The 16,237-nt window shown below is 38.3% G+C and overlaps 1 protein-coding gene across 1 annotated transcript in view; it reads left to right on the top strand.

Moving 5' to 3' along the window:
- The window catches only part of hecw1a (HECT, C2 and WW domain containing E3 ubiquitin protein ligase 1a), a 104,113-nt gene extending 90,295 nt beyond the window's left edge, over window positions 1–13,818 (top strand). Inside the window, exons 20-31 of the mRNA XM_085763982.1 lie at window positions 399–495; window positions 1,740–1,823; window positions 1,940–2,046; window positions 4,285–4,399; window positions 5,069–5,182; window positions 6,921–7,073; window positions 8,547–8,645; window positions 8,788–8,917; window positions 10,255–10,401; window positions 11,361–11,475; window positions 12,014–12,212; window positions 13,043–13,818. Of these exons, the coding sequence (XP_085620108.1) occupies window positions 399–495; window positions 1,740–1,823; window positions 1,940–2,046; window positions 4,285–4,399; window positions 5,069–5,182; window positions 6,921–7,073; window positions 8,547–8,645; window positions 8,788–8,917; window positions 10,255–10,401; window positions 11,361–11,475; window positions 12,014–12,212; window positions 13,043–13,154 (1,472 nt within the window). The 3' untranslated portion in view covers window positions 13,155–13,818. The remainder of the gene's footprint in view (window positions 1–398; window positions 496–1,739; window positions 1,824–1,939; window positions 2,047–4,284; window positions 4,400–5,068; window positions 5,183–6,920; window positions 7,074–8,546; window positions 8,646–8,787; window positions 8,918–10,254; window positions 10,402–11,360; window positions 11,476–12,013; window positions 12,213–13,042) is intronic.
- Window positions 13,819–16,237: the final 2,419 nt, after the last annotated feature.

Raw genomic sequence — 16,237 nt, 5'->3', positions numbered from 1 at the left:
GTGCGGGCCATCACATTCTAGATCCATCCATTTAGACTTGCACTTTACCTATTTAAACTTGCACTTGCACTTTAGAAACTGGCCCTTTATACCAGGCACTTTACAGATCACATGCACTTTGTGTATAGGTACGACTGTCCTATATGATTGTGAACCACTGTATAATTCTTGTGCATTTGTGTCTGTTTGTGTGTTACCTGCCAAGGGACTACGGATGCAAATTAGCAAGTTGCTAACTCTGACGCATTTACACTTGTGCACACGTACGAATGTTCATTAATGTGTATTGTCCCTTTTAAATGAATAAATAAATCATCATCACACACTGTTGTTAATCTCATCACTTCCCTCACCGGTTGTTTCTGATGATGACCTCACCTCTCTGTTTCCTTCTCCAGCGTACAACGATAAGATCGTGGCGTTCCTCCGGCAACCGAACATCTTCGACATGCTGCAGGAGCGACAGCCGAGCCTGAGCAGGAACCACGCGCTGAGGTAACCACGACTACCACCTCATGACCTCATGACCTCATGACCTCATGACGGTGTTGGGAAAGTTCACTTTCTACATGAACTAGTTCAAAGTTCAGTTCACACATTTTAAAATCAACTAGTTCAGTTCATAATTCAAAATTTTGAACTAAGTTCACGGTTCCAAAACTGAACTACACTGCAAAAACTCTAAATCTTTCCAAGAATATTTGTCTTATTTCTTGTCAAAATGTCTCATTTCTAGTCAAAACTAAACTCTTTCCACTTAAAATAAGACTCATCACCTAAAAATCAACTTGTTTTTAGATCATTTTCACTTGTTTCAAACAAATTTTCACTTGAAATAAGTAGAAAAATCTGCCAGTCAAAGCAAGTTTTTTGTGCTGTTAATGAGAAAGAAAAACTTGCTCCACTATCAGATTATTTCAAGTGAAAATCTGCTTGAAATAAGTAAAAAGTGTCTAAAAACAAGCTGCTTTTTAATGTGATGAGTCTTATTTTAAGTAGAATGAGATTTGTTTTGACTGGAAATGACATTTTGACTAAAAATAAGATAAATATTCTTGGTAAGATTTTGAGTTTTTGCAGTGTGCTACTTTACTTTCCCCAAAAAGTAACTGAGTTAGAACGTGACAAATGCAATGTGTGTATGTTTGTAGCCTATTTGTGTTTATTAATCTAAACAGAGCGCGAGAGAGGAACACACACACACACCTACACACATACACACGCACATTCCTGAACAAAGTCATACTTTGAGAGAACGCCGTTCACAAACGCCAGAATGAACGCGTTCACACTGCAAAAACTCAAATATCTTACCAAGAATATTTGTCTTATTTCTTGTCAAAATGTCATTTCTAGTCAAAACTAATCTCTTTGCACTTAAAATAAGACTCATCACATAAAAAATTAACTTGTTTTTAGATCATTTTCACTTGTTTCAAACTAATTTTCACTTGAAATAAGTAGAAAAATCTGATAGTGGGGCAAGTTTTCTACTTATTTCAAGTGAAAATTAGTTTGAAACAAGTGAAAATGATCTAAAAACAAGTTAATTTTTTAGGTGATGAGTCTTATTTTAAGTGGAAAGAGATTAGTTTTGACTAGAAATGAGACATTTTGACAAGAAATAAGACAAATATTCTTGGAAAGATTTTGAGTTTTTGCAGTGTGGAGACGCTTCCAGGAAATAAAACAATAAAACAAACAGAAAAACCTAAAGGTTGTGTTTCCTGTTTCCTCAGGGAGAAGATCCACTACATCCGGACGGAGGGAACGCAGGGCGTGGAGAAGCTGTCGTGTGACGCCGACCTGGTGATTCTGCTCAGGTAAAGAACACGTAACCCTGACGACAACAAAACAAAACTTCATCCACAGTCCTGAGCTCAACACCTCCTCCTCTTCCTCCTCTTCTTCCTCCTCCTTCTTCTCCTTCTTCCCTCAGTCTGTTTGAAGAGGAGATCATGTCCTACGCTCCTCCTCACCCCGTCCACCCCGGCTTCAGCTTCTCTCCTCGCTGCTCGCCGGGCTCCTCGCCGCAGAACTCCCCCGGTACGTCACCACCAGTCACACATCAGCCACACATCAGTAAACCAGAATAATAAACATCATGGAGATCAGTTAATTAGATCAGAATTCACTGTAAATTAATTAGTTAACAGCAACAGCTCTTACAGTATGTTCACACCACAGGGGAAACTGCTGCTGCACTGCAAAAACTCAAAAACTTACCAAGAATATTTGTCTTATTTCTAGTCAAAATGTCATTTCTAATCAAAACTAATCTCTTTCCACTAAAAATAAGACTCATCACCTAAAAATGAACTTGTTTTTAGATCATTTTCACTTGTTTCAACAAATTTTCACATTCTACTTAAAATAAGATTAATCACATTAAAAAGCAGCTTGTTTTTATTCACTTTTTACTTTTTTCAAGCAGATTTTCACTTGAAATAAGTAGAAAAATCTGATAGTGGAGCAAGTTTTTCTTTCTTATTACAAGCACAAAGAACTTGCTTTCACTGGCAGATTTTTCTACTTATTTCAGGTGAAAATTAGTTTGAAACAAATGAAAATTATCTCAAAACAAGTTCATTTTTTGGTGATGAGTCTTATTTTAAGTGGAAAGAGATTAGTTTTGACTAGAAATGAGACATTTTGACAAGAAATAAGACAAATATTCTTGGTAAGATTTTGAGTTTTTGCAGTGTGTGGGACAATCAGTAATATTATAAACTTAAGAATTATAATAATAAAAAGCTTGGAATTAAAAATATAAAACATTTTTATCACAGGTTCGGTCTCAGAAGAAGCTCCACACTGCAAAAACTCAAAATCTCTCCAAGAATATTTGTCTTATTTCTTGTCAAAATGTCTCATTTCTAGTTAAAACTAAACTCTTTATACTTTAAATAAGACTTATCACCTGAAAATGAACTTGTTTTCAGATCATTTTCACTTGTTTCAAACAAATTTTCACTTGAAATAAGTAGAAAAATCTGATAGTGAAAGCAAGTTTTTTGTGCTTGTAATAAGAAAGAAAAACTTGCTCCACTATCAGATTTTTCTACTTATTTCAAGTGAAAATCTGCTTGAAAGAAGTAAAAAGTGTCTAAAAACAAGCTGCTTTTTAATGTGATGAGTCTTATTTTAAGTAGAATGAGATTTGTTTTGACTAGAAATGAGACAAATATTCTTGGTGAGATTTTGAGTTTTTGCAGTGCAACATTAAAAACAAAAAGGAGAAGTAGAAGTTGGTGGTTTAGTGTTTTCCTCGAAGGCAGCTCTCGAGTGTTTCCTGTGTTTTCTCACACACACACACACACACACACACACACACACACACACACACACACACACACACACAGAGAGAGAGAGAAACCCCACAACAGTGATCATTACAGTTCGACGGAGCCTGCTGAGCTTTGTTAGAGTCCACTAATGTTCTGTTAATGAGCTGCACGAGACCTCAGGCTGAGTGTGTGTGTGTGTGTGTGTGTGTGTGTGTGTGTGTGTGTGTGTGTGTGTGTGTGTGTGTGTGTGTGTGTGTGTGTGTGTACTAGGGTGTGTGTGTTATTGATGGGATGTTCTATAAAGGGAAACTGGGTCACGGCGGGGAGCCTCTGGTTTGTTATTGTGCCTCATTTGTTAGTTTTGTTTCTTTTGTCTTTGTGGAAACGTGACCTGGAAAAACGATGATGATGATGATGATTGATGATGATGGAGGTCAAGTCTGATTCTACGGGACGCAGTTTGGGCCAAAAACAAAAACAAAAAGACATTAAAAAGTTCAATTAAAAAGTGATTTATGTTGTGCACTTGTTAAAGGGAAAGTTCAACATTTTGGCAAATTGGCCCATTGCCATAATCCCTATAGTCTTAGCAGTAGGTTCGTTACCTTTAATTGTCGGTGCAAGCTGTTTTTAGAACGGCGGAGCAGAGCCGTTAGCTGCTCAGAGCTACGCTACGGAGGCTCATTATGGGATTTCTTGGTTTCCCTCATCATCAAACTCATCAAATACACAATCCAACAACTCCACAACGCTCTGGTGGACAAGTTGTGAGCTGCACATTCACCACGCTATGAGATAATAACACAACGTTACCACACAGAGTTGTTTTAGAGGGAAATGCAGAGACTGTTGATGAAAAACTGTCCCTGAAGGCAACGTGCATCAGTGGTTTTGCATGAATTTCCCTCTAAAACAACTCCGTCTGGTAATGTTTTTTTGCCAAAATGTTGAACTATCCCTTTAATGTGTGTGTTTTTGTGTGTGTGTGTGTGTGTAGGTCTACAGAGGGCCCGGGCCCCCGCTCCGTACCGCAGAGACTTTGAAGCCAAACTGAGAAACTTCTACAGGAAGTTGGAGGCCAAAGGTTACGGACAGGGACCGGGCAAGATCAAGTAAGTACTTCCTGTCCCCTTCAAAATAAAAGTCATTTTTTTCTGTACAACCAGTCCTAAACTATAAACACACACAGCATGTTCATTCATCAGTCTGTGTGATTTATATTTCTATCGAATAGTTTAGTGTATTTTCAAATTAAAAGTCCATGTGATTCGTCTCTTGAGTTTTTATAGTTTCATTTTAAACTGAAAAACGTTCAATAAGTGAGAATGTGAGATTTACAGAAATTCAGATTAATCACATTTTTTTAATAAAGTTTTAAAACTTTTTGGTTCATTTTAACTCAGTTTAACAGATATATGATGTGTGTAAATGGTGTGTGATATATTACATATAATACAGGACATATAATGATTGACATGTGATATATGGATGAAAATAATTCTTCTCAACAGCTGTCAGTGTTATCAACAGACCATAATGTAGTCTACACCTACTTCTATTGTGTGTTGTTTTGTTTTTATTACTTGTGTTTTCTCTTGTTTCTTGCCACGTCAAAGACACATTTCCACAGTTTTTTTTGCAATGGACAGTAAAGTTTTTTTTCCTATAACATGTGATATTTGATATAATTTAACATGTGATATTTGATATTATAATAATATATAATATAATATAATAATATTTAACATGTGCTCTGTGTTGTTTTGTTGTTGTGTGTCCAGGCTGCTGATCCGGAGGGAACATCTGCTGGAGGGAACCTTCAACCAGGTGATGGCGTATTCACGCAAAGAGCTGCAGAGGAACAAACTCTACGTCACCTTCCTGGGGGAGGAGGGGTGAGACACACACACACACACACACACACACACACACACACACACACTGAATACGAGATGAATCAGTGTGTTTTTGAAGGTTCATAATCAGAGCAAATCAACTTCAGTGTCCACGTGCACTGAAGCTGAGCTATTTATTTATTGTCAGTGTTTAGTTCATATATATATTTGGTTATTCTGAACTTATTTATTTGATTTCATTATGATTCGATTCCTGCTAGTATTCTGTTAGTTTATCATTTGTTTAGTTGAGGTGTTTTTCCTGTTTATTATTTGTGACCAGCTCTGGCGAAATGAGTCGGAAGTCTGATAAGCTGATAACGTGGAATTGTTTTTGCTACACTGCAAAAACTCAAAATCTTACCAAGAATATTTGTCTCTTCCAGTCAAAAATGTAATTTCTAGTCCAAACAAATCTTATTCTACTTAAAACAAGACTCATTACATAAGAAGTAGCTTGTTTTTGACACTTTTTACTACAGATTTTCACTTGAAATAAGTAGAAAAATCTGATAGTGGAGCAAGTTTTTCTTTCTTATTACAAGCACAAAAAACTTGCTTTCACTGGCAGATTTTTCTACTTATTTCAAGTGAAAATTTGTTTGAAACAAGTGAAAATGATCTAAAAACAAGTTCATTTTTAGGTGATGAGTCTTATTTTAAGTGGAAAGAGATTAGTTTTGACTAGAAATGAGACATTTTGACAAGAAATAAGACAAATATTCTTGGAAAGATTTTGAGTTTTTGCAGTGTATAACGTGGAATTGTTAACGTGGAATTGTTTTTGCTAATTTCAAAGAAATGACATTCAAAAACAATCTCCCAAAGTTTCATAGTCCAGATAATTGAGGAAAGGCACGTGACTGACGATTAAAGTTGACTTACAACTTTTAACCCTCTAGAGAGGAGCACAACATGAGGCTAAATAACTTCTGAACCTGATAGGGACGAGCTGTAAACTGCATCTGAATCCTGAGATTCTCCGCTTTCCGAGGGTCCTTGAATGGTGCATTTATGACAACAAGGGTAGCCACGTGTAATCACATAGTACGGGACCAGATGCTAAGCTGAGCGGTAGCAGCGATGCTAAACCGAACGTAGCATCGATGCTAAACCAAGCGTAGCATCGATGCTAAACCGAACGTAGCATCGATGCTAACGCTTGCAGATGTTTTACAAAACATGAAATATCTTCTGAACCGTTTATGATAGAGACGAGCTGTAAACAGCATCTGAATAGTTACATTCTGCCTTCCGAGGGTCATTGAACGGTGCCTCTACAAGGTGTAATCACATGGTACAGAACAGACGCCAGATTCACAGAAGGCTTTAAACCAGAGACGTTCTAAATTGTTTGAATGCAATTTTCTCAGGTTTTCAATCGAAAGCAGTGAGTGGAAGACCATAATTGAAATGGCCATATCTTAAAAACTATCCAATGTATAGTAGGGTATCTTTTTAAAGCTTATTTTCTCCTCTTTCCATTGATACCAAAATCTACGGTGAGGGACCAGCATGCACCTGGGTGGATGTTTGCAGGAGAGGAACAATGGATTTTTCTTTGTGCTTCGTTTTGCCCGTTTTTTGGTCAAATAAACCACCTTTTTTGTATAAACCGGACTTTGTATTGGACTTAATGTTTCTCTATGGTGCAGCAGTTTGATTAGAAACTTCTCTTTGTCTGGACAAACGTCTTTCTACGAGCACCATGAGCAGTCGTGTCCCCTCGTGTCCTCAGGTTGGACTACAGCGGTCCGTCCAGAGAGTTCTTCTTCCTCCTGTCCCAGGAGCTCTTCAACCCGTACTACGGCCTCTTCGAGTACTCGGCCAACGACACCTACACGGTCCAGATCAGCCCCATGTCGGCCTTCGTGGAGAACCACCTGGAGTGGTGAGACACACACACACACACACACAGAGTCAATCAGTGTGAAGCAGTGTAGTAGGAGTAGTGTTGCTTGCTCAGAAAAGACGACCGCTAATTAACTTACCCGCAGGTTTTTAAAGGTTTACCACCGGGTAGTTACATTGTTTTTAGGAGATAAATGATGGTTTCATTGATGAAATCTAACAATTGTGGCAGTCGCATTAGTTAAACTTCATGTGTATTGGACAGAAGAGCGGCGCTGCCTGGAGGCTCTGTAGCCTAACGTGTGTACAGAAATCACCACTTTTACATCAATAAATGCATGTTTTATAATAAATCGATCAGTCTGCATTAAATTTTCTTTCATTTTACATGTTGTATAACATGGCAGCATTTTTAATTTGTAAATTTTCTGACCTACATATTTCCTAGTAGTTGCGCTTCCTGTTGTAAACAATAAACATGCAGTAATCAGAAACCAGGATACTGTATTTATCATGTATACAGAGATACTTAAAGGGATAGTATCATTTTTTTTAAAGTGGGGTTGTATGATCTACAAATAGCCCCTAAGTACTTTAATTGCAGTAGAAGACTCTCTGCACTCCTCCCGTTAGCAACGCCAGCCCATAATAGCCCTGCCCAGAGATTTACAACATACATTGTTGTGAACAGACCCAAAGAAACGGCCTATTTTCACGGCCTAAAAGAGGTTTTACCTGAAAAAAAATACACAGTTCCATTGTTCGCTATAATATATTTTTTTCCAGCCCTTCAAAGTGCAGGAAAAACACAGTTTTTATTTGGACCTAACCAACTCACGTATCCCTCCACCCAGGGTTAGCGCCCGCCGATCAGCAGTTGGTTCGGTCCAAATAAAAACTGTGTTTTTCCTGCACTTTGAAGGGCTGGAAAAAATTATATTATAGTGAACAATGGAACTGTGTATTTTTTTTTTCAGGTAAAACCTCTTTTAGGCCGTGAAAATAGGCCGTTTCTTTGGGTCTGTTCACAACAATGTATGTTGTAAATCTCTGGGCAGGGCTATTATGGGCTGGCGTTGCTAACGGGAGGAGTGCAGAGAGTCTTCTACTGCAATTAAAGTACTTAGGGGCTATTTGTAGATCATACAACCCCACTTTTAAAAAAATGATACTATCCCTTTAATAACCGGGTTTCTCTAAGTCCATGTAAACACCATACCCCGAATTTGATCAAAAAACGGGGTACTTAAAAAATCCGATTAAAACCGGGGTACTGAAGTGCATGTAAACGCAGTCATTGACTAAAACTAGACGTAAATAGCCATGGATTAATCTGACTAAAATAAACTAAAATGCTCAGAGTTTTAGTCGACTGGAACTTAACTCGACAAAAAAAAGAGAATGAACGTGACTAAAATGACAGTTTGACACAAAGACTAGCCTAAAATTAAATTAAGACGGGTCGCTGACTGTTGTTGTGTTGTTGTTGTGTTGTTGTTGTGTTGTTGTCCAGGTTCCGGTTCAGCGGTCGTATCCTGGGTCTGGCTCTGATCCACCAGTATCTTCTGGACGCGTTCTTCACCCGACCGTTCTACAAGGCTCTGCTCCGACTGTCAGTGGCTACACCGCATTATTACTGACTATTACTGATATCATTATTATTAGATAGTTTGAATTAAGTGTGTGTGTGTGTGTGTGTGTGTGTGTGTGTGTGTGTGTGTGTGTGTGTGTGTGTGTGTGTGTGTGTGCTGCAGGCCGACCGACCTGTCCGACCTAGAGTACCTGGACGAGGAGTTCCACCAGTCGCTGCAGTGGATGAAGGACAACGACATCACCGACATCCTGGACCTCACCTTCACCGTCAACGAGGAAGTCTTCGGCCAGGTGACTGTTAAAGGGATAGTTCACCCAAAATTCAAAGTTCTCCGTGGCCTCTCTGAGTTACAGCTAATTTTGTGAAACATAAGTTATTTCTTGAGTATAAAGAAAAATGGGCTAATGATATCTGGTTTAAACCAAAGCTCAGAACCTGTTGCCAGTTGAAAAATGTATATTGTTGAGAACCCTATGTGACTTTGCCACTGGATAGATCCAAGAGATCTTTATGTGGCCAGTTGAGGGCTGGATTCTCCCTCTGGCAGTAGAAGTTGGTAGGTTTAACTCAGACTATGCACATTATGTAATTTAAATGTAATTGAGGATGAACTGCATTTTGTGTTTCATTGTCCGTTATATGACGAAGCCAGAACAGGCAGTTTTTGTTTCAGAAAATGCAAAATGTGAAACCTGAGTTGTTTTGGGTTGATGATGATGAGGTAAAGTTGGAATGGTTCTTCAGAAAAGAAGTCTTTACTAGAGCTACTTTCATAAAAAGGGCCTGGTCAAAAAGAAAAAGTGAATTATTTATGTGAATTCCATGTGGTTTTTGTAAATAAATATAAATTCATTCATTCATTCATACAGCGGGGCTCCGTGCAGCACTGCATGTCCATATGACGGTTGAGACTGGAGCTCACTTTTCTTCGTCCAAAAAGACACCGACCAAAAAACATCCAAATACGATTTGCGATTTGACACCGGCGCAAATCGCGCGAGATTTGTACGGACCAGGAAGAGCAGTGCTGGGAGCTCCCGCTACAAAACAAGCTTAAGATATAGACTTATTTAATTTTTTTCGGAACAATTTCTCATGTCAGGGCTTCAATACAAGAGGGACATTACAGACGAGCAGTACACTGCAAAAACTCACAATCTTTCCAAGAATATTTGTCTTATTTCTTGTCAAAATGTCTCATTTCTAGTCAAAACTAATCTCTTTCCACTTAAAATAAGATTCATCACATAAAAATTAACTTGTTTTTAGATCATTTGCACTTGTTTCAAACAAATTTTCACTAGAAATAAGTAGAAAAATCTGCCAGTGAAAGCAAGTTTTTGGACACGTAATAAGAAAGAAAAACTTACTTCACCTATTTGCTTGAAAGAAGTAAAAAGTGTCTAAAAACAAGCTGCTTTTTTATGTGATGAGTCTTATTTTAAGTAGAATGAGATCTGTTTTGAAGAAATAAGACAAATATTCTTGGTAAGATTTTGAGTTTTTTCAGTGTATGGAGGTATTTGGATGTTTTTTGGTGTGTCTTTTTGTTCTCAACCGTCATATGGACATGCAATTTTGGGTGAACTATCCCTTTAACCAGACTCCTCCTGTCCTGTGTTGCTAGGTGACGGAGCGGGAGCTGAAGTCGGGCGGCTCCCACCTGCAGGTGACGGAGAAGAACAAGAAGGATTACATCGAGCGCATGGCGAAGTGGAGGGTGGAGCGGGGCGTGGTGCAGCAGACGGAGGCGCTGGTCAGAGGCTTCTACGAGGTGAACCAGTGATTCATTCATTCATTCATTCATTAACGAGGTCATTGGTTGAGTAAGGGAGGGACAGGAAGTGGTATTTTAACTAAATAAGATACAAGACCTTGATAATAAATGATAAACAATATTTTTATACATTTTTCACTTTTAAAGTAAAGGATGGATACATACAGTAGTATGGTCCGCAGAAATAAAAAGGAATTTCTCAAAAAAAGTTTAAATACTGTATTTCTAGAAAAAAGTGGTAAGATTTCTAAAAAAAAAAATTAAAAAGTTAAACATTTTCTCGAAAAAGGTAATAACATTTCTCAAAAACAATTCTAGAAAAAAGTGGGGGGGGGTTATTCTAGAAGAAACTGCTAAAATTTCTCAAAAAGGAAAAAAAAATCTAGAAGTGGTAAAATTTCTCAAAAACAATTCTAGGAAAAAGTGTTAAAAATTTCTCAAAAAAAGTAATTAAAAAAAGAAAGAAAAATCTATGTAGAAAAAGTGGTAAAATTTTCCCCCAAAAAAGAAAAGTGAATAAAAAATAATTTAAAAGAAGTGGTAAAAATTTCTCAAAGAAAAGTTTTTTAAAAAATTCAAGAAAAAGTGGTAAAATTTCTAAAGAAAAAAGAAATTCCAGCAAAACGTGGTCAAATTTCTCAATGTTTTTCTTTTTTAAATTCTAGAGGAAGTGGTAAAATTTCTCAAAAACTATTCTAGCAGGTAATAAAAAAAAGAAAGTAAAATCTGGAAAAAGTGGTAAAATTAAAAAAAATACTAGAAATAAAAAAAATAATAATAATAATTAAAAAGAAGTGGTAAAATTTTTCTCAAAAAAAAAGTTTAAAAAAAAATTCTAGAAAAAGTGGTAAAATATCGAAAGAAAAAAGAAATTCCAGCTGTGGAAACGTGGTCAAATTTCCAGAGGGAGTTGTTATTGTGTATTGACCGGTGTTTCCGTGGCTCCGCCCCTCCAGGTGGTCGACTCCCGGCTGGTGTCGGTGTTCGACGCCCGGGAGCTGGAGCTGGTGATCGCAGGGACGGTGGAGATCGACCTCGGAGACTGGAGGAGCAACACCGAGTACCGGGGAGGTGTGTGTGTGTGTGTGTGTGTGTGTGTGTGCGCACTGCAAAAACTCAAAATCTTTCCAAGAATATTTGTCTTATTTCTTGTCAAAATGTCTCATTTCTAGTCAAAACTAAACTCTTTCCACTTAAAATAAGACTCATCACCTAAAAATTAACTTGTTTTTAGATCATTTTCACTTGTTTCAAACAAAATTTTCACTTGAAATAAGTAGAAAAATCTGCCAGTGAAAGCAAGTTTTTTGTGCTGGTAATAAGAAAGAAAAACTTTTTTTCTACTTATTTCAAGTGAAAATCTGCGTGAAAGAATTAAAAAAGGGTCTAAAAACAAGCTGCTTTTTAATGTGATGACTCTTATTTTAAGTAGAATGAGATTTGTTCTGACTAGAAATGACATTTAGACTAAAAATTAGACAAATATTCTTGGTAAGATTTTGAGTTTTTGCAGTGTGTGTGTGTGTGTTTTCTGTGCTGAGCAGATTGAAACGATGTGCATCTGTGTAACTCTACGCCCGTCTCGTCTCCCTGTCACCACGGTTACCAGGTTACCATGACGGCCACATCGTGATGCGCTGGTTCTGGGCGGCGGTGGAGCGCTTCAACAACGAGCAGCGTCTGCGGCTGCTGCAGTTCGTGACGGGGACGTCCAGCGTCCCGTACGAGGGCTTCGCCGCGCTGCGAGGCTCCAACGGCCTACGGCGCTTCTGCATCGAGAAGTGGGGAAAAGTCACGTCGCTGCCCAGGTACCTGAACGCATCGTAGCAACAGCTGTTTCAGTGTTTCGCCTCCTCTGCAGAACCAGTGGACGTGTCTCCGTCCGTCCATCCTCACAATGGGGACGTTCGAGGCCAAAAAGAGATCAAGCTCAGCAGAAACTGAGCTGGGATCAGATTTCACTGCAGCTGACACTCTGTAGGCACGGGTGGCCACCCAACGGAAAACCCTGCCCACCCAGACAGTTTGCACCAGTTATTGGACATATCGTATATGACCAAATAGCCCACGTGCAAATACGCACCTGTGCTCTAAAAGCCGCCAAGGTCCGACCTCATACAGCATATTAAACGGCCGGGCGATTAAAGGGACAACGAGGAGTTTTGTAAAAGCGAAGTGTTTCCACACTACATTTATGAGCCTCCGCACCGTGAAATTATTTGACGATCACATACCGTCGTAGTTCCCACCATAAACGGAGATTCGGCGGCGTTATTCTCATGACTCGTCACGAAACCTAAAGTAAAGAAACGCTGGTCGGCTCGCCCAGCATTTCCACCACCACTAATAATAACAAAATAACCATAGAGACAAAACCATAGATTTATCTAAAATGGACCATTAACAAGTGGTAACGTAGATTCATCCACATTAATATCAGACTTTTTTATAACCAAATAGAAACTCCTCGTTGTCCCTTTAATGTATCAGGAAAATATGACGCTGACATGAGGAATTCACAAATGTGTCTCAGTTTTGAAGGATCTGGTGCATAAATAACGAAATGTAAATGTTTGCACCTGCAAGATGATCACATGTCTAACAGATCTACTTCTCTTTCTTTCTCTCTCTCTCTCAGGGCTCACACCTGTTTTAACCGGCTGGATCTTCCTCCTTATCCCTCGTACACGATGTTGTACGAGAAGCTGCTGATCGCCGTGGAGGAAACCAGCACGTTCGGTTTGGAGTGAGACGGGTCGACGCCCAGTTTCTCTGTGAAACAAACGACAAACTGAGTCCGGACACGAAACACAGAGAACAAATCCAGAAGAAGAGGAGGAAGAAGAGGAAGAGGAAGAGCAGTTCATCTGAGCCTCTGACGCCGACCGTGTGCCGTCGCTCGGCGTTGACGTCGTTCCCTCGGCGACGCAGCAGGACGACACTTATTTTTATATCGATCATCAGACTGGAGTTCATTCAACACAAGACTGCGGCTTTTTAAACAAAAAAAAAAAGAAAATAAGATTATATAGAAGATATAAACAAACGGATATGTACGATGGATTCAAGATCATTTATAGTTGCATGCACCGAAATGCATCATCCATCCAATAATAGTATAAAACCTACAGTCATCGTGACGATACAAAGACGAACAGATGGAAGACACCGAAGAGCGAGAAACACGCCAGAACTTTATCTTCAGATTTATCCTCAAGATTTGAATCGACAGAAAAGATGAAAGTTATTTATTAATTAATATAGAAATGATTAAATTATATTAAATTAAATTAAATTAAATTAAACTCTAACAGAAGCAGATGTTGAATGATCTTTTCTGTGAATTCAAAGCTGAAGCGAACGACCGCTGCTGCTCCCAGATGTTCAGATCAACGTCTACAGATGTGGCTTTATGGAAAAAAGGATTATTATGCAAATTTTAGCAACGACTCATGGCGACTCAGGAAGTGGAGAGAGGTTTTACAATCAAATCTGAAACCAGAACCAGAGTAAAACTAAAAACTAAAAAATAACTCAAGTATTTCATTAGATTTTGACGAGAAAATTCAATCAGAGGCGATTTAGAAAACCCAGTTTAGGTTGAAGAGTTAAATCCTGAGATCAGATGAGATGAAACTGCAGAAAACGCAGAGAAACGGAAAATGATGAAGGAAGGAAGGAAGACCCAGATCAGGTCATGGTCTGCTGCTCTCTCGCTGCAAAAACTCAACATCTTTCCAAGTATATTTGTCTTATTTCTTGTCAAAATGTCTCATTTCTAGTCAAAACTAATCTCTTTCCACTTAAAATAAGACTCATCACATAAAAAATTAACTTGTTTTGAGATAATTTTCATTTGTTTCAAACTAATTTTCACTTGAAATAAGTAGAAAAATCTGCCAGTGAAAGCAAGTTTTTTGTGCTTATAATAAGAAAGAAAAACTTGCTCCACTATCAGATTTTTCTACTTATTTCAAGTGAAAATCTGCTTGAAAGAAGTAAAAAGTGTCTAAAAACAAGCTGCTTTTTAATGTGATGAGTCTTATTTTAAGTAGAATGAGATTTGTTTTGACTAGAAATGACATTTTGACTATAGAAATAAGACAAATATTCTTGGTAAGATTTTGAGTTTTTGCAGTGTAGTTTAGGTTGCAGAGTTAAATCCTGAGATCAGATGAGATGAAACTGCAGAAACGACAATGATGTCACGTCTCCTCTCGTCCAATAATAAAGTAGCCATCAACGCCGACACAAGGGCTTCTGGGATTGGGATTCCTCCTGTGGAGACCGAGCGAGCAGGTCGAGACCGAGAAACCTTGACAACGACGACGATGACGATGATGAAGGGCGAACTTGGACTCGTCTGGTCCTGCTGTGTGAACGGGAGCTTCTCGTTCTCTTGTTCAAGTCTTCCACTGATGATGAACAACTTCTTCTCTAATCTTCTCTGTCTGTGAACTGAACGGGTCCGTGAAAAACATCAATCTGAACCTTTACCGGAGTCGTCCAAGGGGTTTCTCCAAGGGCTCCACCACCGTCAGAACCACCGACCCTCGGACCAACCAGTGTAACATATGCAATAGTTAAGACCTAATACTTAACTTCAGTGTGTCCCAGAGTCGGCCATCTTGTCCCTAGACAGTGACTCATATCAGTGACTGAGCAAAAACTCAAATCTCTTACCAAGAATATTTGTCTTATTTCTAGTCAAAATGTCATTTCTAGTCAAAACTAATCTCATTATACTTAAAACAAGAAACATCACATCAAAAGTAGCTTGTTTGTAGACACCTTTTTACTTATTTCAAGCATATTTTCACTTAAAATAGCCTAAGTAAAAAAAATCTGATAGTGGAGCAAGTTTTTTAAGGGTGGGAGAAAAAAATCGATTCACATATATATCGCGATATCTTTTTTGACGATTTTTAAATCGATTCTTTTTTTTTCAAAAATCGATTTTTTTTTTTTGAATTTTTTTTAATATTTAATGTGCATTTGTTAGCCGTTTTTACATACAGAGAGTCCAGGTTTTGAAAAGGGTTTAAGTTCACTTTATAATGGAGTATGTTAATTTATAGGCCACTACAGTATTTGTGTGCGGATAAATGTTAAAAATGCTAAAGACTAAAAATCGAGAGAATCGGCAATATCGTAGAATCGCAATTTAAATCGAATCGCCATCCAAAAAATCGTAGAAGAATCGAATCGGGAGAAAAGCCCCTAAAGTTTTTCTTCCTCATTACAAACACAAAAAAACTCATTGGCAGATTTTTCTTGGCTACTCATTTCAAGTGAAAATTAGTTTGAAACAAGTGAAAATGATCCACAAACATGTTCATTTTTAGGTGATGAGTCTTATTTTAAGTGGAAAGAGATTAGTTTTGACTAGAAATGAGACATTTTGACAAGAAAAAGGACAAATATTCTTGGAAAGATTTTGAGTTTTTGCAGTGAGTAAAGAAACTGTGCCTCAGTTACTTCCTGCCTCATCGTGGCCTCGCTGTGGTTCTGGTTCTGTGGGACTTCACGCAGTCTGAATTCAAGTCCTGAGTTCAGATATTTGCATCGGTTCGTTCGTTTTTGCATGTTCTGCTCGTGTCGACGTTGAGTTTTCCAGACTCACACACTCTCCAGCTCAGCCGCCTCCTCATGCGTCTTCATGGGCACAGAAAAAAAAAAAAAAAAAAAAGCCAAGTACAAATGCAACCACAAGTCTGACAGAAGGTGTAAAAGCTTTTCATCTCTCAGAGCCGCCGCACATGTTATTTTTACTCCAAACGCAACCGTTGGACGAGACGTAAGATTAAAGGGAAGCTCCGCTGACTTTAGGCTA

The sequence above is a fragment of the Trachurus japonicus genome, chromosome 20 (assembly GCF_045865225.1).
Source record: "Trachurus japonicus isolate A0001 chromosome 20, Traja_1.0".
Taxonomy (NCBI): domain Eukaryota; kingdom Metazoa; phylum Chordata; class Actinopteri; order Carangiformes; family Carangidae; genus Trachurus; species Trachurus japonicus.
The sequence above is the reverse complement of the archived record's forward strand: the minus strand, read 5'-3'. Positions and strand labels throughout refer to the sequence as shown.